The 26,416-nt window shown below is 46.1% G+C and overlaps 1 protein-coding gene across 2 annotated transcripts in view; it reads right to left on the bottom strand.

Annotated features, from left to right (window-relative positions):
* RYR2 (ryanodine receptor 2) overlaps positions 1-26,416 on the bottom strand; it is a 544,399-nt gene that overhangs the window by 67,656 nt on the left and 450,327 nt on the right. For both annotated transcript variants that reach the window (XM_053667877.1, XM_053667878.1), the window contains exons 71-79: positions 26,163-26,333; positions 25,089-25,148; positions 22,317-22,451; positions 19,327-19,361; positions 18,468-18,581; positions 16,730-16,826; positions 14,923-15,026; positions 13,515-13,566; positions 6,938-6,991 (exon numbers count right to left, since the gene is read on the bottom strand). In XM_053667877.1, coding sequence (XP_053523852.1) covers positions 6,938-6,991; positions 13,515-13,566; positions 14,923-15,026; positions 16,730-16,826; positions 18,468-18,581; positions 19,327-19,361; positions 22,317-22,451; positions 25,089-25,148; positions 26,163-26,333 — 822 coding nt within the window. The remainder of the gene's footprint in view (positions 1-6,937; positions 6,992-13,514; positions 13,567-14,922; positions 15,027-16,729; positions 16,827-18,467; positions 18,582-19,326; positions 19,362-22,316; positions 22,452-25,088; positions 25,149-26,162; positions 26,334-26,416) is intronic.

Genomic DNA, 26,416 nt, shown 5'->3' with positions numbered 1-26,416 from the left:
GCAAGTCAGACCCGGGCTTCACGCTGCTGCCTTTTCTTTGAGTTTCCAGTCCTGCAGTGACTGCTGAGGAGGTTTCCCTCTTAACTGAATGTGGACGCCAGTTACAATGTGAGTGAGTTTCCCAGAGCTGAACGTCTTTTAAAACTATTTCCCAATATTTAATGTTACAAGGCAACATTAAATATTCTCATCCTGCATTTTCACTTCGGTCATAACCTACAAGGTGGGTTGACCCTCAACATCCTCGGGAGAAAAGGTGGAGACACGGATGACGCGACTGGGCAACTCTGACAACACAAACAGGCCAAGTGAGACCAAAACCACACAGAAGTACAGGGAAGAGGTGCACCCCCACTCCATTCCCCTTCCAGCCTGGGGACCTGGACGCTGGCGCGCTCACTAGGAGTTGGCTCCCAGGGCTAAGAAGATGCTTCCCAAAGTACAACTTTGTTTGGTAATAAGTGGTTCCCTGGGTTTATACACTTTAAACTTAATTTTTAAAAATTAAGTGAATGTGTATGAAATGCACTGGATGTGCAGCAGCCGGGGGACGGGCCACAGCTGTTTCGTGTGACGTGTGTTGGCTGTGCCACGCCAGCACACACAGCACATCAGTACAGGTCCTACACAGAGTAAATGTTCCAGGAGACGTGAGTGGACGAGGGAACTGCGCAGTGTGGTATCATGCAGTGTGCACAATTAATCTGAAGTCTCACAAGTGTGAAAATGTATCTAGCTTACTTTCAGTACATGGTCGAAGAGGCCTAGATTTATGTACATACAAATAACAATTTTCAAATTGGAGTTCTTCGCTCATTTCTCTTTTTTGTCTGTACTTTTCATTATTACCTATTCTGTCTGTGGCTGAAGTATCAAACAGAGTATTATCTTCCAGAGTCTATTTCTCCATAGGATGAGCATCACTGCTAATGCGTCCTTTCATAAAAATAAAATGTATGGTTTTTCGCAAAGCAAAAACAGCCTACCAAAGTTTTGCTGATATAGGTTCAGAACCAACAGAAACTCGGAGTCTCAGAAAGAGGGTGTGGGGACCGTGGTGAGTCCTGCGACAGGCCCTGCTTTCACGGCTCACTCTGTCCTGGGTGCTTGCACTTCCACTGCATTCAACATGTGAAAATCAATCGCTGCTGTACCGGACCTCAACACCAGCCGAGTGGACACAGTTTTCTGTCTCAGGGTCCTGCCGATGAATTCGCAGGGCCCCACGGGAAGCACCGTTACCAGGCACCAAGGTCAGAGGCTGCCCAGTCAGTGACGGGGAATGGACTTATCACCAGAGGGAATGGGGTTTGTCCCGAGCACAGCACTGACTTGAAACTGCCTTAGTTCACCTTGTCTGTTTCTAAGCTTCGAGAGCCTTGAACACGAGAAGAAAGAGCTCTGCTGTCCCACTCGTGTGCCCTAACAGAGGGCAGCGTCGGGGAGGAAGAAAGGGCCTGACAGCCCTCCCCGTGGGACAGGATGGCCAGGTCATCACGGTGCCAGAACAGCATGTGGGGAAAGGAAATCAGGTCACGTCCATCACAGAGGGACCACAGCGATGAATTATTTGGGTTCCGAGAGCTCCTGACTCAAGTTGCTGCAGTGTCCAGGATTCTAGTTTTCAGGAAGGATTTTTAATCCTACCCCAGGTCAACCTGAGACACAGCTGAACTCCAAGCAGGGGACGGGGTCTCAGATTCCCTGCCGGGGCCGCCTGCTCGGCTGAGGGAGGGGCTTTTCCAGAGACTGTCCTAAGGACACCCGTCCTTCTGCCCTCAGGCGCTTGGTGCCCGTGCAGTGCCAAGCCCTGCTCAGATCAACTTTCCTGTGTAAGTTCCCAAATAATTACTTTTCCTGAACTGCTAGGGACTCTTTCATTATATCACACATTGTCATCTTCACAAAGGTCTTAAAAAAAAACTTAGGGAATTTGTTTCTCCCAAACAAGGAGACTGTCTTTGTTTTGCGAATACACTCAACTGTTCAATGTCTGTGGCTGAAGGCGGCTCTTGGAGAACGTGGGAGCAGCAGGGCACACAGCCGCCACGCCACGCACTGGCAGGTGACAGCCGGGGCTCCTCTCACGGCCCTGGCCCTCTCCTTCCTCCACAATTTCACCCCTTCGTCTGTCTGCACGATGTGTGATTGTGTGATAGTTATAAATCCCAAGGCAGGAAAAGGCAGAGATTCCTATACAGGCACAGAAGACAGACTGCATTTTCCATGAAACATGTTTATTGTGACATTCCTATTCTACAAAAACGTAGGGTTTCTTTTTCTTCTCGCCACTCCGCCAAAGACCAGAAGAAAACTAATGAAAATGTGTTTGCTTCTAGCAATATTTATGCATTCAGAACTATGAAGTTGCTCTGAAAATGAACAGAACTTACTCTTTAATAGCAAATCAGATTTTAAAGGTGATTATGACCTCTGAGAAGATCTAATTCAAAGCTTTTCACTCAGAGTAAAAAACGGTGAAACACAGAGTACTTCTATGTGACCTGCTGAATGAAGGTCACTGAGCCGGCCCCAGATGAGAATGCAGCCCCCCACCCACCTGGGTAGGGTAGTGCCCCCCATTTCTCTACGACTTATGTGCTTGTCCAAAAGTGAAACTGTCATACTAATAGCAAGTATGTGTAGAGCTAGTTGTACTAGGCCATGTTCTGAGTGCCTCATGGGTGTCAACTAGTTAAATCCTCAGTCCAATCCTCTAAGTAGATACTATAATGAGCTCCATTTCACAGATAGAAAAATTGAGGCTTAAGATCTCACAGGTGGTGGAGCTAGGCATCAACAACAGGTGGTTCACCCGACTGTCCTCCCTGCACCCCGTTCACTGTGTGTACTGTGGTCACGCCTAAACTTCCACTGGGATTATTTTAAAAATGGAAGCACAATGACTCAAATTATTGTGCACATCAAAAATGCACAACTGCATGTTTACGTACACGTTTAAATGCATTTAGGTCCACAGTACCCACATGCACAACCATCACCTTACAGAGGGCTGTGCTTTCTGGGGATGTGACTCATGCCGGCACCGGCCTCCAGGACGTCCACCCCCTCTGACCCAGCCTTGGCAATAATCCTTGCTCCTGAGCCAGCACAGCCCTGGAAATGACTCAGAGCGCAGCCATGGCTATGGAAGTGGGCTGCCACCATACCACCACTCACTAGGAAGCCCCTGTGCTGAGGCACAGAGAGGGGTAACAGGTCCCAGACCCCCGCAGGCTGGATCCAAACCCGGGCTTCCCCAGGGGCTGCGTGGAAAGGCTAGTTAAGGTCGGCAGGAAGTATAAAGAAATGAACTCCCTGTGACCCATGACAGGTAGGAGGTGGGATGGACTGGCAGATAAAGTGCTCACCCTCCACCCCCAGGAGCCACTGTTCCAGGTGCATGTGGCCTCCCCGGGAGCCAACACACCTGAGCAAGTGCGGACCACTGAGCGGCCTTGGTTATTAGCTCAGGTGCGCTGGCTTGGGTCTGCACTCTGTCCTCCCCGTGGGTCTCTCTCCCTCTCACTCACGCTTCTGCAGGACGGCAGCACCCCAGCCCTATGAAGTGGTAGCACTCGGCACTCTGCTCTGTTTCCAAGGGAACCAGGGCCATGGCATGAGGGCTTGACCAGAGACTGACAGTTCCATTGCGCAGTATAAACACACGTGTGTTGGACGGCAGCCACGAGCATTAGCATTCTAGAGCACTGGCCACCAAAACACCTTCCCCATCCCCCACAGAGCTTCTGCACTAGAGACTGAAAAACTGTAGACTGTCTTGGAGAAAAAAAAATTCTTCAGTATTTCATATATACAGCTACACCTTTACTTTGTTTATATTCAAGGGCTCCCTTTTTCTAGACTCGGGCAGCCTTCTAATCCAGATTGTTGTGTTCCTCTGAAAGCAACAAAGTAAACCCATTCGAAGGCGATAGCTGTTGGAGAGGGTATGTCTTATAGCCAGTTTGTTCCTGCAGAATTTACAAAAAAAATAAAGATCCTATTCGGAACCAGACAGATGGCTGGAGGGGCCAGGAAGAAGTGCTATCAACACCAGGCAGGGCTGCAGACCATCTGTCCGTCCATTGGGCGTCTGGACCCACCTCGATTTGTCCACACCTGTTGGGGTACATGCTGGAACGTGAGCTGGGCACCTCAGTAGGAAGGATGTCATTCCCACTTACACCTGAGGCCCCCTGGGAGGGCATGTAAGTTAGCCTCCAAGGTTCTTAACACTGAGTGTCAACTCTGCCACAGACACATTGAGTATTTAAGACACATGATGTCTCTCTAGCCCACAGTACAGAGTGACAGGACCACGGGCACTCATCAAAAACTCATTGCAAATGAGAAACTGGGCATCCGCCAAAGGACGTGCCACTAGCCAAGCATTCAAGCCACATGCTCTCCAGGGCAAGTCCAGGCTCCGCCCCTCCGGCTCACACAAGCTCCACTGCCATTCATTTAGGCTCTTCGGTGGGTAATAAGTCTACCTTAACGTTGCACGGAAATGCCTTCCCTGCAGTGCGGCTTAATTTCATCCCCTCACACCTTACAGTAGAGCAGAAGTAACCATCTGAGGAACGTTTCTGTATATTTTGCAAAATCATAGTTTAAAAATGTGTTCTCTGGTATCAAAGCTCTCAGATGATCTCGATGAGCAGAACCCAACAGGCTCAGAAGCATGAAGTTATTTGACTTGAATCACTGTTATTAACTTACTATTATTTGCTTTGGTTTATAAGACATTCCAAGCTGAATAAAGCATTCAATATCGATAATTAACATTTCTGATATTTTCCCAAATGTTTCTTCCCTTTCAAATAATTTTGACCTCTATATAAGATTTAACTGTCTTTTTAAACCATTTTAATATCGAAGTGCACTCAGTTCTAAAAAGGTTATGTACAATAACGAACTAGGTGTGCAGTGAACAGTTAAATAAGTAGTTGTTGGGAAGGTACTGTTGATGAAGTCGGGATGAGACTATCCAGTTCAGCTGGGCAAGCTGCACAGGGTCACACGAGTGAAGAGCGATGCACACAACACGTGTTCACGGAAGAAAAGAGCCGGCAAATCCCGGCATTCAGTCCCCACGCTGTTTCCCACGTTTCTTGGGCTTTACGCCTCATAGACTTTTCCTTATTATGCCACCCCTTTTTAAATCTCAAATTACTTCTGTAATTCTAGTGCAAAATGTTTTCTTTTAGCAAATTTTACAGGTGCTTAGCTATCCAAAATATTAAGAGTAGAAACAATGGAGATCTTCCCGAGAATAAATGCTGAAATCAGTGTTGAAACTGTGGGATCCTAATTGCAGGGATCACCAACACAGTGGAAGGGCAGACTTATTTCCAGTGTCACCAGGAATGCCACTTATCACGTTCGTTTTCAAGTGACGAGACTGGTGTGAGGAAGCCTCGGGAGGCAGAGGCCAGAAGCCCCTAGCGGAGGGCTGGCCGTCTGCAGGACGTGCGGCCTGGTGTGCCGTGCGGCCTGGTGTGCCGCTCAAACCTCAAACTCTGAGCCACTCCAAGTGAAAGAAGACAGCCTGTGTCAAGGACGGGATATGGGAAAGACCAATGGCACTGGGGCTAGAACTTGTAGGAGGATTGCAAGACCTTATGTTACCAAAGAACCTGAGATGTTGGGTCTAACGAAAAGGTCAATGTCACAGAAACCGAAACTGAGACCCAGACAAATACACACACATGTACGGTTTACCTTGCTGCGCTGGGATCCTGTGGCCTTAGGAAGGATGAGGACAGAAGCAAAATAGCAATAAACAATTGCTCTGGAGACCAAAAGTGGTTACACTTCAGAAACTCTTATCTGCGGCTCTCAGCTCATTCTAATTTACCTCAGTTTCTTACCGACAAAGATGGGTTTGAGAATAGAACACACACACATTAGACATGATTCCAGTGCCACCCAGGAAATTACCCTGAGGGCAGTTTTCACAGCCAGCAATATCACTGGTTTCCTCAAGTTCGTTACTTCTCGTATTTCTCACACAGTGACTTCAGTGCGGCAGGGTCAAGCTGTCCCTGAAAGAGGCACTGTGTGTTTGGTCCTCACCTACCCCTTTCTGCAGGTCCAAGGCAGTGAGTGGCTGCCTGCTGGGTCCTAATGTGCCCCCAGACTTCTGGCTCGAAGCCCCGACAAGTTAATCAATGGTGAAATCGAAAAGAATCTACTCTATTCCCTTCCACTTAATCTCATTTTGAAAATTCTAATCCCAAAAAATATATAAGGAGAGTGGTAGTTAACAACACCTAGTTTTTCTCATTAAAAAACAAAAGTATAGTCTAAAAACAGGGGAAAATAGCATTTCCTTTCTTTCTGGCTAGTTAACATCGAGCAGTTCAAATTATGTGGCTATTTAAGGCTGAAAAGTTTGGGAACACAACCATAAGCTAACAGGTGGTCCTAGGAAGATGGCGCCCCCCACCCCCACCTCATGCAAGCAGACTGGCTGTGTGCACTGGCCACAGGTGTGCTGGGAATGAGTGACCTAGTGCGCAGGAGTCACCGGAGGCTGAACATTTAAGATTCAATTCAGAAAAAGGTATCAAGCCAAGGCTTCCATTAAAAACTTGATGTCACATTGCTCTTCAGTGAGTATTTTCCTCACGTGTCTCTCGAATTTGAATCACGGTCTCCCCTGAGATGGGGCAATCAGAAGCCTCTCACTTCTGGGCTCCTCAGGGGCACTCATTCCAAACACACGGATGCCCCAGCATGTTTAACAAGTCTGGTCCCTGGTGCTGACCGCGGCGCATGTCAGGGCGCAGACTGGCCCCCGCTGCTGACATGCAGGTCCCTGACAGTAAGCTGCGATTAAGCCATGAAGCAAGAAACATAAACATCGATCATGAGCTATGGAGCAATGCTTCCAAGGAGAAAAAGGCAAATCTAGAAAGATCGATCTTACTTCAAAACTCTTCACTTCCTCTTCACCATCGTCATCTTCTTCATCATGACAACTCTGATGCAAGGAAAAATTGAAAAGGTTAACAAGATTAGAATATGGTGGGCATGGTGCACAAAAGAACATAGTGTAGAGTGCCAAAGTACTTGCATTCATTTGTCATCAATATTGTTTAAGTACATGTAATACAGTAGCTGCAATAACCTTAGGTGATATCATCAATGAGTTCGTGACCTAAAAGAAAACTTTACTGGGCTTGCACAAAATCGCAATGATAACTAACCAACTTTATCCATCTCACAGACACATTTACGAGGCCAGCATCACACTGCACACACTAGTTATTCGTGTGTTTGCCTTTCCACACTGAGACGCGTGCTCCACAGACAGGCGTCGTTTTCTCATGGTGATGCCCGAGCACTTGCAACAACTATGGGTTAAAGTGAAGAGAAAGTAGTGTCCGCTGATTAAAGTAAATCTTGGCATTGCTTTGTAAGTTCCTTCTTCACTGCATTTTGTCCAGAGGAAAAAAGTAAGGTGTAACTGCTAATAACAGTCATTCATACACAAATCATAAAACTGACTTGTGTCATGTTATTTTCCCCAGAGGGAGATGGGAGTTCTGCTAACCTGTGCCCGTGTTTTTATCTAACTCTTACAGCTGCACTGAATTTGGGGGCTGAGCGGCAGGGTCAGGAGTGGGCTGCAGGATGCAGCTCCTGTTTTAATTCATGCTGCCCCCAGGCCTTAGCTGTCCAGCCCAGGGCATATTCCTGGGGTCCTCGTATTTAGGGGGGAATGAGAAAAGAACACACAGGTCTTGAGCAGATCATAAGAATTATTATATGTATGTAAATTGTTGCCACTTCAAAGCAAGTGTATGAAAAAATAATAAGCTTTTATTAAAGCTCAACCACAGTTACTGTTGTGGTTTGGAATTAGAAGGATCATGTGACCAAAGGAAGCCGGTCATTAACCAAGACCCATGGCCAGAGAACACTGACAGTTCTTCTGAGTCGATCATTCCAAATACTCTAAGGGTCTCTGGCGGCTGGCAACTGCTCAGTGCACCAGTGAAGCGTGTCCTGGAGACATGGCGGTGCATCCAAGCTACAAATCAGGGGGGGAGGACTCCGATTCAGTGATCCACAGTGCTTTGCTTGTGGAACAAGGCTGGAATGGAAGAGAAGGGACGGATGTGATCCCTCCACTCCTCAGTGACAAAATCTGAAGGTCTGTCATGTCCATTCATTCAACCACTGTGCCCTGAGTGTCACCCCACCATGCAGAACAATGTAGAAGTGCACGCAGCTTGCCAAGGAAAGCGTAAAGGGGCTCAGACCTGCGACAGCTTCCCTGTGTGAAATGGTGCCAAACAGCAAGTTCCACCAGAAGGACAACAGTGCTACTCAATCCTTCAGAGGACAGGAAAGCCCCCGCTACGTGCACATGTCCCCTTGTTCCTGAGTCATTCATCGGCCAGGCATTTTGGAAACGAGGACCCACAAGAGCATCAGCGACACCTGTCTGGAAGGCAGGTCCGCGGTCCCCCACAAACCCTGCACACCTGGTGTGCACAGCATCGGCCTTGGGCTCATTTGGCCCCTGACATGGCCTTCGTCTTGCCTCCCTCCACCTTTGCTGGGAAGCAGGAGTGAATACACAGGGGTCCATCGGGCAACGGGCGTGTTTACCATTTGAGCGAGTTAGGATACGACCACAGAATGTCTCCTAAGGCTACAAAGTTACAAATTTTCTCAATTATGTTACCTCCTATATAAATTGTATTACCTTCAGGAACACTGGGAAGGGACAAGGATTGACATGCACAATATATGCAGGAAAATTGTCATTTGATATTCTTTTCAGCTACGAAATTCATATATGTTTGCTTCTGTATAAAGAAATTTAGAGCTCTAGATGCTAGTCTTCTTACAAAGAGTTATTTTGAAATGAAATATCCTAAACTTAAAAGTACCTTCCTGAGAAAGTTAGGATCTGCTCTGATAAGGTTAAAATTTGTGATTTTTAAAAAGCTCGTCAAACTCCTCAAACCCACAGAGTAATAACCTCTTCTGACGGGCAGGAGGGGGTGCTGGGGCCGCGGAGAGATGACAGCAGATCTCAGGTGGCGTCCCGCTGGGCCGGACAGGGGCAGAAGGGCTTGTGGGCAACGCAGAGGCTGTACCCTTCGACAGCGAAGTGCACCCACGCAACATATCTGATAATGCCAGGAGCCCGATCAGGCGGTTGTGATGTGCAGAATTTAGTGATCTGGGTTAAAATGACCAATTCCAGGCCAGAAAGAGCAATTCCACATGCCGGGGGGAGGGTGTAAATAAAATCCATATGTATACAGGCAGCGGCATGGAACACAGAATTTAGGAGAAAAAGGTCGAGAAAACTGTAATAGAGGATACTTCAGACCATTCAAGTATCCAGATCCAAATAGGGTGATCTGGCCAGAATCTTCTGGAAATTTCATCAGCAAAAGCACAGATGCAGCAGCAGAGCCGCCAGAAAGGACGTGGGCGGCGAGGACGCATCACCGCAGGGCGGAGCGCCAGCAACACAGGGCGTCTGCAGGACTCTCCCCGGACAGCAGCGGGAGGGAGGGTCAGCAAGCACCAGGAGGTGACACACGGCATCTGCCCCTTGAAGTGCTAACACAGCTAAAACTAGGTGCACACGTGTACAGCTGCATGTGTGACGCGTGTATGTGAGATACATGTGTATGAATAACCACATACAGCAACGAGAACTTAACACAAGGAGAGCAAGGGCACCTGGGACCTAAGCTCAGGGTGATGGTTCCCTTGCACAGGAACACGTGTGCTGATGGGGGGACCATAAGCTCACATGCAAGTCGTTGGCTAGGTGTTTGCTTTTCTTGTGAACAGTGACTTTGTGGGTATTTCCCATAATGTAATGTGAAACCATGTATTATCACCACATTATTAAAAGTGACTGAGTAACTACATAAAATGAGGCCACTGATGGACCAAGGATGAGAGTGTACCATGAATCCCCGACTCTGGGCTCCTCTATTTAAACTGTAAGCGGAACCTAACTAAAGCAAACCGTGGCTTTGGAAGGTCCTACAGAGGGGAAGGTGATGTGGAGATACAGTCTCTCAAACTGCATTCGAGTTTCAAGGTTCAGCACACGAATCATCAGGCAAACACGACACGACTGTCAGTGAACTCCGAGAAACAACGCAGGCCACTGGCGCCTCAGACTCCTGGGTCTGCTTTCCTCAGTGAAGACACATGTCCAGACACCGCATTCTAAGTCTGATGTCAGCCACCAGCCCTGGCACCTTAGAGACACACGGGGAAGCAGCGTGCTCTTCAAGTCTGGGGTTGACGTACATGGACAGCGGTATCTGACACTGGATGATGAAACTGAACTTGAAACCATTTTGGCTTTGACACTGTCAGAAAAATGGTGTCACACACCCAGTTAAGAAGTACATCAACCATCAACATAAAGCTATGCCCAGTGAAACCCAACAGATGTTCATAAATGACATACTCTGACAGGCAAGCCCCAAAAGAAACACACTCGTGATCTGGCTGACAAAGAAAACGACTGAATTCTTATCACTGTACAGCTGAGTGCAAACGTACAGGATCCCAGGGCCAGACAGCGAGGATGTGGCCCCACCTGCACGACCAGGGGAGTCCCTGCCAGTGTTCTGCGTGCGCCCATTTGCAAGTGGCACATGCCGATGCATTCATTGGTCACGCATGCGCAGAGTGGACTGGACTGAGGATGAAAGGTTGGCGTGCCTGGGATGAATTTAACATGAAAGGGAGCAAGATTATTCAACTATGAAAGGAAACATCATGAGAAAACAGTGAGCCTCACCACATATCGGACTGCCTAGCAACAGAGATTACATTCAGTTTCAGGACACAGCCAAGCAAACGCAGTGACCAGGCAGCCCACCCCCAGGCCAGGGCTTCTGCCCGCCTGCCCGCTCCCTCACTGGCTCCCTCACAGGACACGTCCAGGACACTGCTGTATTCCCGACAAGGCTCCCTCTTCCCCATCTCCTCCCGAGTTCCAGTGACAGCCTGCGCTCCAGCCCTCCGCCACGCCCCTGGGTCCTTGGGCCTGCTCCACCCAAACCCTCTCCTAAGGACAACCTCCTGCCTTCTCTGATTTGCATCTGGCCCCCAGAATCTCGGGGAAGATGGCATGGCTGTCTCAATCTGCTTTCTGGATCATCAGGACCTGTTTCAATACAGGGTCCAGCAGAAGTAAGGCCTACTTGAGTGTGGCTGGTATGGTAATAATATGGGTGTGATAATGTATCGTTTTAATTTGAACACTTCACCTAAAACGGTGTGCTTGAGTGTGATATTGTGGTTACAGGATTACATGCTGATGATTTTGTAACGCGGGTTTTGTAGGAACACAGGGGCGCTGTCTGTGCCGGACCCCGCCGTTGCGGGACAGTGACCCCCAGCAGCCGCCTCCAAAGGAGGCAGCATCGTCGTCTTAATCTTTTAACTCAGGGTCATTTAAAACTGTGGGTTTCGACCCATTAATTGGATATACAATCTAGTTAATGAGTAATGATTTCAAACATTTCTAGTAAAGATTGTGTTTGTTTCTTTTTAGAGACAGCGGAAGAGAGGGAGAAAGACAGGGAGAGAAACACACGTCAGGGAGAGACATCCAGTGGTGGCGCATCACCCCCCAACCGGGGACCAGCCTACGGCTCAGGCCACGGGCCCTGACCAGGAATCCAACTGGCAACCTTTCCGTTTACAGAACAATGCCCAACCAACTGAGCTACACCAGTCAGGGCTCAAACATTTTTACAATTTAAATAGAATAGAAAATATCAGACTGTAGTGCTCAGAGGAACAGTATAATTTTGTGAACATTTTCTTTCAAAGTATCTATTTTTATGTTTCTATAAACATGCTGGAAAACGTACTTTTTACTGTGGGTTATGGTTTAAACAGTGATTTTCTACTGGTGTGCTGCAAGAATGCTTAAAACATGGCGCATCTGACCGTTCAGTCAGGGGCACTGACCTCTTTTCCCTCCAGTTGTCAAATTAAAAAAATGACAACAGTGAACACAACAGCTGCCCTGTGTGAAGGAATCCAAGCTGCATTTAGTCTTTTTGTCGGATGGGCAGAACACATACTGTTGGTGTGCTGCAGAGTGCTAGCACTCAGCGTGTGTGCGCCCGGAGACGGACAGGCTGAAAGCCGCTGCTCTGACGTGAGGCTGGACAACTGGGACGGTCCCCCCTTCTCTGCAACCCGCCCCAACTGCGCTTCCACCTTGCCCAATCTACCGGAGTCTTCCCACCAGGGCAGAAGCAGGTTCAGTTCTCTCTTAAAAAAGTGAACAAGGAACAAAAAAACAAAACAGTCCCCCTTCACCTGCCATTCTGCCTTTCTCCTCCTCCTCCACTTTCCTGGGAAGGTCCTGCCAAGCTCCCCGCACGGGGCGCCTGCTTTTCTCCCTGCCGTACCTGCACATTGAGCCTCACTCTCCTCCCCAAGGCACTTGCGCCAACGTCCTGCCCGCAGTCCTGCCCACTGAGCTGACCTGCTCACGTGGTGAACAGGCACTCAGTCCGCACCTGCGCAACCTCAGAACGCGGCCTGCACGCCCGCACACTGCAGACTCTCTCCTGCTGTTTCACAGGCTCCTTTCCTGTTGCCGATCCCTGAGTGTCCTCAGGGCTGGGCCCTTGCTCTTCTCTCTGCTCCTGCTGCCCCCTGCCAGTGAGACCACCACACCCATGGCTGCAACTAACCTAGTGATGCAGACGAGCCCAGGTGGGTATAAGCAGCCTTCCCTGAGACACTTCACACCAGATGTGAACATCACTCCACACTGGTGACATCTCCACTCAGCAGTCGCACATAACTCATGTGTGCGCCGTAAAACCTGTCATCTGCCCTGTCACTGTGGACCTGCAACCTTCTGCTCCTTCCACCCACAGCACATGGCACTGTCAGCACCCCAGCTGCTCAGACCAGAAGCCTCTGAGAAGCCGGCCCCCCTCCCAGACCCATCCTTAAATGGTGTATGCAACACATACATTCAGTGGCCACCAGCTGTTACTGACTCTTCAGGGTCAAGCCATCCTTCCCCCATCGAGGACTTTCTTAAACCACAGACTAAGCAGAACTCACCACTGGGCTGTGTGACCTGTCCCTCCACCATTAAACGCACCAGTTTGTGATCATCTGTTTAAGTGCTATCTTCCCCATCAGACAATAAAATACAAGGTGGCAGTGCCTTTCTCTGTCACCGTGTGTCTCCAATACCTCACTACCCAGGGAGTGTTTGTTGAATGAATGGATGTTTGAAAAGTTAGTGAGCTCCCCATAAATAACAAGTTAGAGGAGGAAACAATGATTGCCTGTCCAGGAAGTGAGAACGGAGATTCACAGAACAGGGGGAGAGCTGAGATGAACACGCCTGAGGTGTCTAAGGTCTAGGGCATTTTATTTCAATCCAGAAATTCATACATTCTTATCCTCTGTCAGATACAGTAATTGTAGTTCATTAAACTTTAAAATTAAGACTGACGTTTATTTACCTTTGCCATAATATCTGCATAAGCCATGTATAAAAAGTCTTCCTCCAGTTTGCTATGAAAAACAAGAAAAAAAATATTGTTTTTAAGTAGAAGGCTAGTCTTTTACCATCATATAAAACACCGTGTATTCTTCAAGTGTACATTTTTTAAATGAAATAAACACAAAACTCAGGCAGAGTAATGGTCTCAGACCTCAAACAGTGGCCTGCCTTACCTTCTGGGAGAGACAGTAATGACTTACACACACACGCAATAACTTTCATGTTCTGGAAACTACGAAACTTGGAACAAGCAAGTTTAAAGGAGGCAGGGGCTCTTGACAGAAGTGACGTTTGACATTTGATTAAAAGACTCCCCAAATTATTATGCTATAAAATCATCATAACAATTCTTGAAAATTAAAAAGTTTAAGTGTTTATTATCCCCTTTTTAAGAAATATGGAAACCATTGATTTATGAAGGAAGGTTTCTATCAGAAAAAACTCACTGCAAAGTTACTTTTGTAGTCTTAAACACCAGCCATCAGCAAGATCCACTTACGAGAAAGAGCTCATTACCTGGCAATGGCAGGCACAGGGGCTACACTTAGGGATGATTTGACTTGTTAGTTAGGAGGTGAGGAGGGAAGGAGAAATTGTGAGAGAGGTAGAGGTCGCTTCAGTCAGGGGGAGAAATGCACGTGACCGTGGCCTTGCCGAGGCCATAGGTCTGCTCAGGACTCTGAGAAGCCTCTGTGCACATGGGCGGGGAACCAATCATCTCCCGCTGCTGTGGAGAGCGAGGGAAGCCTGAGCAGAGCAGGCTGTCTTCTGGCGAAGGGGGTGGGGAAGCAGATGCAGGTGTGGTCTGGCAGGGACCTGCAGGAGCGGCGGTGGGGACATTTTGGTTGCCGGCCTGTAAGTGTGTTTCTCATGTAATCAATGCATGGACGTCTGGCCTTTGTGGCTTTGGAGAAGTCGCACGAATGAGAAGTCAGAAAAATGGAGGGGCCCTGAAACAGGCCTCACAGAGACCCCCCACTGAGAAGAGGGCTCCCCTCCCCCGGGGGGTTCCTAAGACCTCCTGCGCAGTGCCAACGGTCCTTTGTCACTACTGGTCTCCACGCGAGTTTGGTACTAAAATTTGCCTTGAGCTCTTTGTTTATAAAGGCTGCTTGTGACAAGGAGAAAAATCATTTTCTAAGACAATTCAGAAGGAAGTGATCAGCGAATTACGAACTGTTAAGAAAAACCAGAGTAGGTATTAAATTAAAGCCTAAAACTGAATGAACACTGGCCCACAGGTGTAACGCAACCGGGCCTATTTCTGGACAAGGCTCTCTCCTAACCAGACCGGATGAAACAGAAACACGAAGATGGGATACAGACTCCCGACACGGCGCCTCGCACGCCCCTCCTCCCCACCATACCATTTCTCCGTTAGGGCCGTGCGACTGAACAGGAGGATCAGCTGATGCAGAGGGTCCACTCTGGTCGGGCCTTCATCTTCCTCTGGAGGTTCTGCTCCAGGTTTCTGCAGGAGAGTTGGATTCATGAAACGCACATTTCAGTGAAATGTCCCATCAAATTCAAGAGAAATATGAAGGCTACAAACAACAAGTGAAAGGAAAGCCCTTCTCTTCTGCTGTGGCAGTGTGTGTGTGAGGACATGTGTGTGCGTGTGTGCTAGGCTGTGGGTGTGCGATGTCTATGTGAGCATGTTTAAATGTGTGTGCATGTGAACGTGTGCATGCATGACTGAGTTTTCATGTGCAATGGTGAGTGTGCCAGTGTGTACATGTGTGTACGCATGATTATGAGTATATATGTGCATGTAATTCTGTATGTGAGTGTGTGTGTCAGTACATGTTAGTTACTTTTTTCCCATTTTCAGTTACTTTTAAGACTTAAAAAATAAGTTTGTACTACTGAACAGAATTTTCACCATGAAAAAAATTATGAAGCATTTTTACTGATGGTAGAATTCATTAATCCTGACTTTTTGTTGAGTAACAATGAATTCAATATATTGATTGACTTATTCATATTGTAGTGACTCTGGACATAAATTATGCCCTTTCCTGGCTTTAAGGTTCAGTCTTGCAGGAACTGGGTAAATTTCTACCATAAATCCAATATTCTACCATCGGTCTTATTGTTTTTTATTGCATTTTTCCCCACTATCATTTATTTCCCTTACACACTTTTCTACCTCCACCCACACCTCTCCTCCCCACGATCACCACACTGCTGTGTCCACGAGCTCTTTTTCTTTTTGGCTCGATCCCTCCACCCCCAACCCCTCCTCCCCAGAGCTCTCAGCCTGCTGCTCTCCATCTATGAGTCTGTCTCTGTTTTGCTTGTTAGTTCAGTTTGTTCTTTAGATTCCCTTATGAGTAAAATCATATGGTACGTGTCGTTCTCTGACTGGCTTATTTCACTCAGCATAATGTTCTCCAGGTCCCTCCGTGCTGCCATAAAGGGTGAAATTTTCTTCTTTTTTTACAGCCAAATAGAGCTCCTCTGTGCAAATGCCCCGGAGTTGCTCTACCCACTCATCCACAGATGGACGCTTGGGCTGCTCCCCAATCTCAGCGACTGTAAATAATGTAGCAATGCACATCGAAGTGCACATTTGATTTAAATGAGCATTTTGGGATTCTTTATATAAATTCTGAGAAATAGAAGAGCTGAGTCATGGCAGCTTCATTTTTCATTTTTTGAGGTGTCTCCACACTGCTTTCCGCAGTGGCTGCACCGGTCTGCGTTCCCACCGACACAGACAAGATTAAGGCCGTGGTCCCCAAGTGCCCGCTCACAGTTGTGCCTGATGAAACCCGCCCTGCTTTCAATGACATCCGCGTGATTCCTGTTCTGCCTGTGCCAGGCCACCATCTCCAGCTCTGCCTAGTTTTACAGCTCCTTTCCATGTGTTCTCATGAACCTTCAACTTATTTTTTGGTGACTAATTTCGTTTTAGTTCTGCCATTATAGTTTTATCCTGGTTCTGAGGTGTTTAAAGGTGCCTTGAGGATGACTTTAAAAGAATCAACAAAATCCAAGTTCAATCGATAATTCATCTTAAATTCTAAATTCTCCCCTGAACACTGAATGTATTAATTGAGAACAAAGCTTCCTAGAACACTATGTGCAGCGAGGTCTTCTCAGAGTCACACGGTAACTGCTCACACCACTAGGCCCAAAACGCCTTCATTGTTAAGCCCATTAAAGACATACTGCTAAATCTTCTATCAGTTTATCTTCAAAGTAATGTTCTTCCGTTTCAATCCAGGACTTTTCATATCCCTGAAGGAAGAGATTGATGGCCCGGTGCCTAAAAAATAAGCACAATTTCAAACACAGTGCTGCTTTTTAAAACAAATTTAAAAGATATCACATAGTGCTTTATCACTTAATTTCTGTGCAGCAAAAATAGAAATAAACTGCAGTTAATGGGAGAGGCACTCTTTGGAGGGGACATGGCAAAGTTTCTGAAATGACACAGTGACTTCGGATTTGAATCCTGGCTTCACTATTTCCAAGCTTTGTAACATCAGTCAAGTTAGCTCACTTTGCAACTTTCATTTTTCTAGTTCATAAACCAAAGATAACCTCTCTGCTTCAGCTTTGTGGGACTCAACATGAGATAAAAAATACAAAGCACACTGGATAGATGTTCATGAAACAGTAGCTATCACAAGAAAAGTGGCTGTGGGTAAACACTGTAAGAACTCTGAAGAGAGGAAGTCCTCAGTACTGGACCTGCCACCGGGCACCAGGTCCCAGGATCAGAGACCAGGTGGGACGGGGCCTGTCTGTGAGCACCCAGCCGCGGGCTCCGTCCTGGACAGCGCTGGGAGACAGACAGCGCAGACTGCAAGATCAGTGGACTCATCGCGAAGTTACGAAGAGACACAGACAGGATTCCAGTAAAAGAAAGAGGGTGAGGATGGGTAAAACAAGGGAGTCCCACTAGAATCTCAGACGTCCAGAATGAGACGGTGCCTGGGCAGGACGGGCAGCGGGGCTTCGCCTCGCGGACGACGGGCTGCGGGGCCCCAGCCGTGCAGTCGGGGTGAGGAAGGGCCCTGGAAAGGGGGCAGAGGACACGGCGCCTGCAAACCAGTGTAAACCCTTGTGCTTGAGACGGGCCAGCAGAGGGTGTGCTGGAACTCCAGCGTGGCCTTCAAGTAACGCCCCGTGGAGCCCTCGCAGGAACCCCGATTCAGTAGCTGAGACCAGGCTATTTCCCCAGGTAGGTCAGCGCATTCACTACAAGCACCAGGTTCAAGAAGCACTGGAACAAGGGACTCCATTTGGGAAGCGGCACATCCGAGAGGGTGGGACAGCAGACGCTGTGACAGCGCAGAAGCCAGGTCAGCGCGGCTGCTGCCAACCCAAGAGGAGGTGGCCGCAAACGGAAGTGTGAAGTGACCAGTTCAGAGGAACCACGATGAGACCTGGAGAACGGCTACCCAGGAGTCACCAGAGAGGGATGTCCCAGGGGACTAACTGGTGACACTGAGGCTGAGGCAGAGAATTTAGAAGCAGCTCACGGTTTTATACTCAGTGTGAGGAGATGGGGAAGAGAAGAGACCGGTGGTCTTGGTGACAGGAAGCTGTGATGTCTTGTTGTTTGTTACGTCCCTGCCTTGTATCATTCATCCATTCATTCATTCGCTTACGTTCTGGGCGCTGAGGGTATGAAACTGCACAGAAGTCTGAAGACTCACAAATCTGACGCAGACAGACAAGCAGCTTCTACAACAGTCACTGCACAATCGCATTAGAGACCACAGTTCTCTGAGAATAACCAACCGAGGAAAACAAAGTCCATCATTACGCAGAGGAGCCCATATGTCGTCCCCTCTGTCGTTCTCTTGCACAGTGATACTCACAGTAAAGTAGGGGCTAGACCCCATCGCTTTCCTGCAAACATAACTTCAACCTGTTACAAGTATTAAACAGCTCTGACCTGGGCAGGTTGTAGAGGGGGGCCATCCGGAAGCAGGCCACCACCGCTCTCTTCCTCTGCTTGGAGAGCAGCTTGTGCCAGACAGCCTTCTTAGACCTCTGAGGGTGCTCCACCTGCAGGGGGCGACAGACGGCATGTAAACCCCAAGCTCTCACTGCAACACATTGTATCGAACAGCTATGCCTTTTAGCTAAAAACTTCAGCAATTTAAACTCCAAAAGCACCTTAAAATTATGGAAAAGACCATGTCCTAAAAGTTATCTAATGTTAAACTTGAAAGAGTTTAAAATGTTACACATTTTCCTTAGCAAAAATATATTTTCCCAATAGTGTGTACTAGAAGCAATGTCATCTCTAAGACTGAAGAAATACATAACCTTTCAATGAGAAAATCAGTTTGCATCCTTTTGAGAATTTGGTTATGGTTCTAAAACATATTTTCTGTCTATGCAAAAAATTAACCCACTTTTATTTATGTACCCATTTTAACTAATTTTATCCTAAGAGTCACAGCAATTTCATACACAGAAGCACCTAAAGAAAAGTCTGACGAAAACTCTGTTGTCCCTCAATATAATGGGGTGGCAGGGAGATGACCAGCTTCGTGAACACATTACTAGGAATGAGTAAAAGCACGTAATTTTGCAAAAATGTTAAAATATGTAACTATTTTGTTAGATAGACACACATGAGAATTTAAAAGCTGTAGTCAATAACGCAAGCAAGCTGTTTATTTAGCTAATGGTGTTTGGAACTTCAAGAGAAAGAAGGGATTAATTATAAGTATTAGAGAGAAAAGTCCCAACGTGTAATTCTAAATTAATAAGTAATCTCTAGGCAATTTAACACTTTACTTCCCAGACTGTAATATCTCCAACGCATACATGTAGATTTCTGGAAGAAATGAAAATGTCATGTTAGCTGAAAAAATAAAACTGGACTCATTACCCTTTGCAGTAAAGGGTCAAAACACGACTGTAATATTACTTAAAGAAAACCGTAAGAGTATTTGGGCTCAAGTGGTTTAGAAATTATAAGAAAGCAACTTAAGTAATTTGATGACATTTGTTTCTGTGACCCTCTTCCCTCCACAGGATCAGTGAACACTCTCTGACAACTATCCACTTCAGTTTTCTTCTCAATGACTATGTTAAGTGAAACAGAACGTTGCGGAGACTTAACAGAAAACAGAACCAAAGGTAGTGTTGTTCAAATAGACCCAACACATCATCTTAAAACTCCGTTTTGAGATCCAAGTCTGTAAATGGTAGCTTTTATTAGAATATGGCATTCTAACTAGCACAGGTGACAAAGAAACATGATTCAAAAGCCTAGGCACAGGAGACAAAGTAGCTGCCCTGGCCAGGTAGCTCAGTTGATTAGAACATTGTCCTGACACGCCAATGTTGTGGGTTCGATCCCCAGTCAGGGCACATACAAGAATCAATCAATGGATCTATTAATGAGTGCCACAACAAATTGATGTTTCTCTCTCTCTCTAACCAATCAACAAAAATATTTTTAAAAGATACAAAAATATACTTAAAGAAAAGATATAACAATGAACATGGTAGAAAAGGTCTCTGCCATCATGAAATTTACCACTTGGCATAGCATTTTATTGCACAAGAAAAGACCTTACATAGTGAGTTTTCCTATATATCAAATAACTGGGTATCAGTGGATTCTACGATCCAAAGACGGACAGAACGTCTGGCTGTGCCAATCAGCCTGGTTAGAGATGGAGCATTAGGAAGTTCCAAGGAGACAGCTTACCTTCATGAGTAAAATTACCAGGTGTACAATACACAAAATACACATTGGCAAAGGCTGCTGATACGGGAGATAAGTCAAATCCAGTGCACTCAGTGCACTGTTCTTGCACTGAGTTTAGCAAGTGAAAGTATTATTTGCAAACTGAGTTACAAGTTAACATTCGAGGGATTAAAGGTATGAGTTCTCCACACAGGTATCTCCCACTCTCTCCTATCCTTTCATAATTGATGATCTTTTTACTTCTATCCTTAACATGTGAATGACCCTTGCTGTTGACTAAAACCTGACTGCCTTACCTTTTCCAGATAATTCCTACTTCTCCTTTAAGATTTACACAGCGATCACCTACTCCACAACCAGATCAAGCCAAGGGCAATGTTTCCTCTTGAGCACATTGAACCCAAGCAAGCTATCTCATCACACAGGTATCTGCTCAGGTGTCCTCATCCTCCTAGAGCTCCAGCAACTTGAGGACAGGGACCGAGTTCAGTCCCAGCGCCTGACGAGTGTGATGCCACCATGAAGCTGTGCCCTTGAATGAGGGCTGCACCCTCGAAGGGGGCACATTCGGGGGATGAAAAGGATGCTCCTGCTTCACAGATGGCATTGTTCATTATGATTGTATATATTTATGAAAATAAAATAAAACAATTTGACTTCAATGGGCTTCATTTAATGTATCATCTAAAATTCATTCAAGCAACTCCAGATATGTTCATAGAAACCTGGAAGAATTAAAAACATATGATAGAGCGATGATACCAGAATGGGTCCTCTAGCAGCCTTTAAATGAAATTGAACAATCTTTCTAAATATGCACATAACTCTAGAAATACAACTCAGACTTTACATATACTTCAAATTCCATGACCTCAGATCCTGTCATCTGCTGATGGATGACAATTTGTATTTATTTGATGTTCCATGACAATATTATGGAGATAGGGAAATGTGAAATTGCCTATATTTTTGCATTACATTATATTACTCATATTACGGTGTAACTTAGATAAAATACATCAGTCGCCATGTGGCATCAAGTCCCTGAGTTCCCTCTCACCAAGTGCAGTGACAGAGAGTATAGCACTGAGCTACTCAACTAGCCAGGACAGGGACAGGAGGTCATCTGAGAGTGAGTATCAGGAATCAAAGAAAAATGCGCATTACTGCAAAGCTGCTGTGTTCTGCAAAGCATGTGGGCGACGTCATTCCTGCAACAACAGGGCATTTTGCTATTTTGTAAGCCATGTCCGGCAGGCGCTGTCTTGGAGGCTCAATGACAGAGGGCACTGCTGGTTCACTGCGTTGTTTTGTGGAATGGGCCTTGTGAGAATTAAATAGACACTGTCTCTCTATTGCAGATATTTTACTTCTGCCACAGGATCCCTTACACAAAAATATAACCCACTGACTGGTAACATTTCAAATATTATTGGCTTGGGAATTCTTGAGCAAAGATAATGAATTGGAAGCTCTAACACACAGTGAGCTTTGTAGTTTAAAATAAGATGCAACTGAAAATTATATAAAAACACTATTCTTACATGATTTTACAGACAATGCATTGTTCTTTAAATGTAATTTACTGCTGATCTTAGAAAAAATTAGCTCAAAAGTATCTCTAATGAAAGGAAAAACTTAAACATGAGACAGAAAATTCAAATATTGAACCAGTGAAAGATAGTAGGTCAATGTTTTTTTTGAGTGGTGATAAAGATGATAAAGCACAAAGCATTTGAAATTATGTGGAACTCCTGAAATTTCTGGTGGAATGACTTAAAATTAAGTATATAATCCTAATTATCGACACAACTTTGGAAATACTTTGAATAAAATAATTAAACAAAGGCCTTGATCTACCCAAATACATTGTCTATATATTGCTACAAAAATTATAAGCTCAGAAATTTTATACATTAAATATTAAGTACTCCTAAGCCATATATTCTTTACAATGAATATGCTGAACATGCAATTTTTGGGCCCATGGTTAACAATTTGACACACATCCTTTTTAAAAAAATGTCTGTGCACGAATTAGGTAAATACAACTGCATGAACACAGACCCTCACCTGTTCGAGGTGGAAGAGCACGTTGGCTATGTCCAGGACTCTCTCCACGGTCTTCTCGGGATCTGAATTGTCTTCAGTCCTATTAGGTAAGTCTTTGTAAAGGGCCATTTGCCACCTAATAGCAGGGTCCTCCAGCTGCAGAGCAAAGGAAAAGGTTCAGCAGCACAAGGCCACAATGGAAATAGGAGGGTCTACAACTACATTTGAGCACCGCACCTCTCAGAGCACTGTCTGGAGACCGAGACACGGAAGAAGTTTGTATTCAGGAAATTCACCTCTAGTGTGAAGACAAACATTAAATGAAGGCTTACAACTAGGAGAAGGGCTACTGCAAAGAAATGCAGAGCATTACGAGGCTCAACCCAGTCTGCTGGTGGCTGGGAAGATTTCCCTAAACAAGTGAAGTTTCAACTACGATTTAAGGATGACTTGGAAATATTCAGGAAACGGAAAAACACAAAGCTCTTTCATCTTTCTCTCTTCCTTTCCTAGTCAAACCCTGAGAGATGTACACATTTACTTTCATAGAAATGCTATAGGATCACAATTATCTATAAATACAAGGACAAGGGAGCTTAGTCTCACTGAAACAAAATACCAATTAAGGCAATCAATGGAGAGCTATACAACTGTATTGTTACAGTAAAGGAGTCTATACATTCTTCTTCCTAATACTGTCAAGTTTTCTGAGTGGAGGGTATAACTGAATCCTGTATGTCTCTCACAAAGATTATCATAATCATAGAACTGGTGACGTCAAGCGTCTCTACAGGAACGAAGCACATTGCTCCAAGAAAGTCACACAGAACAAGTCCGCCCGTAGAACAGCAAAGCAACCCCTAGGTCCCCTCCCTTTAACATCTCCATTAAAAGTGGGGGGTGGGGGGCCGGAGCATAAGTGGGTGGACAACATCGAACCCTCGCCACTCTTCCTCGGACAGCCTCGTTTGGAATGTCAGAAATAGCCTCCACGCGGAGGCGAATGCAGAGGTGGAGCTTCGGGCCCTGGGTGACTGGCAAACGCCACGTGTCCTCTGGGAAAACCAACTGCTTTGCCTCCCCATACTATTGTCACCTGAGAACTGTATGTGGTTCGTCTAGACTTTGGTATGCATCCTTACTTACGTATGGCAAAATAAGTACAATCTTTATTCTAGTATAAAATTACTTCCCCTGTCCCCAGAATGACTGTTTAGTTTTTTTATCATTTTTTATTGTTGTTCTTCTTTAACCACTTTTTTACTGTTGTTCAGAGCTACTGTTTCTACAGTTTCAAGACAATGTATTCAGGAAGCAGCTAGGGAAAAAAGCTTCATTTTCGTAAGTCTGCATGCCCCCCCAAACGTGTGCTGACCCCCAGTGTCAAAAAGCATAGTATGAAATGTGAGGAATAATGCAAATGCATTGCCTCATCACAGTCAGCTCTCATTCACCCGGAGGAGAACTATGAACAACAAACATGTTTCCCTTCCTGTTCTCCTTTCTCCCTGACTCCCCAGTACACAGCACAGACTGTCTGAAGAATTCCTACCAGTGACCTCCACAACGTAATGGAAGGGCTCCCTTCTGTGCATCCAAACGCAACCTTTGCACAGGACCAGGCCCTGAGAGCATCATACACCCCAGACACATCCCGTCTCCACTCAGCAGCGCTCGTCCCAGACCACGGTCCTCACAGTGTGGCCTCAAGTCCCCAGGGATCCCAAGGACCTTTTGGGGGAACATGATCCCCTGTAACACCTGTGTGTGACAAACTCTTCCCTTGAGGCTCAACTGGAGGCTTCCTGAACATCTTTCAAATGTTTAAACTCTTTTGCCATCTGGAAAGAGAGCATGCTCTGGTGGGAATTAATCTGCTCTGGGAAGGTAAACGTGTGACTCAGTATACACCTAGGTACACACCTAGGTGGCTCCCAATAAGTATTTGTGGTTGTGAATATTGTAATGGTTTGTCTCATCTTTCTCCCATTATATTCCAAAGTGTTAAGAGCAAAATAATATGACTTGAACCTTTGGAAAGAAATATTTTAATACCCAGAAAGACATACGTTATACTGTAGTCACTACTTTACGACATTTGGCACTTTCATAATCAGGAGGAGTCCTCAGAAAGGACACAAGCATACAAACAGGCGACTGAAAAGGATAAATTGCTAGACTCCTTACGTAACAGGTTCTCTGAACACAGCAATAACTTATCCGCTAGCATCAAAAAACTTCTATGTAATAGTCCATGCTTACTTGAGTACAAAACCAATTCCAGCATTTTTGTTTTTTACCCACGTTAAAAAGTAGGTGCCACTGTGATTTCCATTCGTGTTTTCTTCTAAATGGATAGTCCTTTTTCTAGGTAACTAGTTACCCCTCTAACAGCAGTTCTTAACACCTTCTGAGTACCACTGGCTCTTAAATACAGAGCGCGTAACTAATTTCTGGGCCCCAGATGTGAAATCTCAAATTCTTGTGGACCCATCTCCATCTCCGAAAGGTCCTCAAACTCAGGCAGACAAAGGACATATCCAACCTTTATGTCAACTAACACTGTTTTCGTTAACGACAGAGGTTGGGCAATCTCTGATGAGCTGCTTTGAAACACATTTGTTACCCTGAGGGTCTATAATACAAGAGGATTTTCAAGTAGGATAATACTGATTAAAATAATATTCTTTTAACTATCTTAATTGCTAAATTAACATTATTTAGGATACTATTGTAAAGAGAGACTAACCACTGTACAGATGCTAAATGCGCTTTAGAATAAATGAGGCTTACCTTGCCTTGCAAATGAATATTACTGCGGATTATATCTCGGACTTCATCCTCAGTGTCTTTCTGTCAAGAAAGAAATGTTACCTGGGAGTCTGATGAGGCATCGCCTGTTATAACTCAACAGAAATCCCGCACACCCCTTTTAAAACAGTGTATGTCTGCACAGTATCTTCACAGGATCTGAACACACGCCACTAATTTGTGGGTCTCTTTCAGATACTTTCCTGTTACTGCTGTGCCTTGAGACAGCCCACGTGAACTCCACAACAAGTGCATAAGACTCAGTGGAACTGTGTCTCCGGTTTACAACAGGGGTGGGGCAGGGAGAAGCATGCTCCCTGGGCTTCAAACAGAAGCCTGTCCCTCCTTGAAATGTCCACAGTCATTCAGCACTTAAAACACAGCCCACTGGCAGTGCCGAGGTTCAGCCCTGCAAATCAGTTGTCAGGCACCAGCCAGCGGACCACACCTGCACGGACACCTGCCAGCCTGCACTCACTAGCTCGGCTCAGGTATACAGAGGGCGCTGCAGGGTCCCCAGGGCAGGGGAGCATGGCATCCAATCACCATGAGTATAGCATAGCCATCCCACGTGTATTTTTGAAAAATTGTATCCATCCTCATAAGCATAGCCATGAAGATAAAAAAAACAGGCCATAGAGAAATCCTGGGAACTTAAATCTCCACACTTGCAAAGAACAGCCGCCAATTGGAAGGTCAACACCGCATCTCAGCACAAGTGGCACAACACGTTCTGCTCCTAATCCTGAAGAATGGCCCTTCCTGAATCTGAATACACCACTCATCAAAAATTGTATATAGGAGTTCACAGAAATCCGTTTTTTCACAACCAGTGACTTGTAACTTTCCATGTGGTTCCTGAAAGTGCCTGAAGGTGAGTAATATCATTTAGAAATAAAACAGCCTCCCAAAAAAGTAGGCGATCATTTCCCTTTTGCCCGAGTCCTAGGGCCCGTGAAGCACACATGTAATAGAGCCCTGACTGCGGAGGGACCCTGGCTCAGAGCTGGGAGACAGCGGTTGGGCGACTGCCCCCTGCGCAAACGGGGAACGCACCATACTCAGCCGATTCTTGGCCAGGGCTATGAGCTCTTGGTCACCAGGCGCACAGATGTTCAGCCCGATGGGCAGCAGCCGCTTCAGGGCGGCCACGATGAGCGAGGTCTGCACGGAGTAGCGGTCGCCCTTCCGCCTCATCTTCTTCCGCTCCTGGTCGGAAACAGCCGCCTGCAGAACAGGGACAGGGGTCGGGGTGTGCACGCTCTTCCCCCACAGCTGTGAACGTTTCTAACCAGCCTGTGCTTTCACCT

The sequence above is a fragment of the Artibeus jamaicensis genome, unplaced genomic scaffold, assembly GCF_021234435.1.
Source record: "Artibeus jamaicensis isolate MK-2021 breed Jamaican fruit bat unplaced genomic scaffold, CSHL_Jam_final contig_473, whole genome shotgun sequence".
Lineage (NCBI taxonomy): Eukaryota > Metazoa > Chordata > Mammalia > Chiroptera > Phyllostomidae > Artibeus > Artibeus jamaicensis.
Note: the sequence above shows the minus strand (reverse complement) of the source record. Positions and strands in the feature narration are given on the sequence as shown.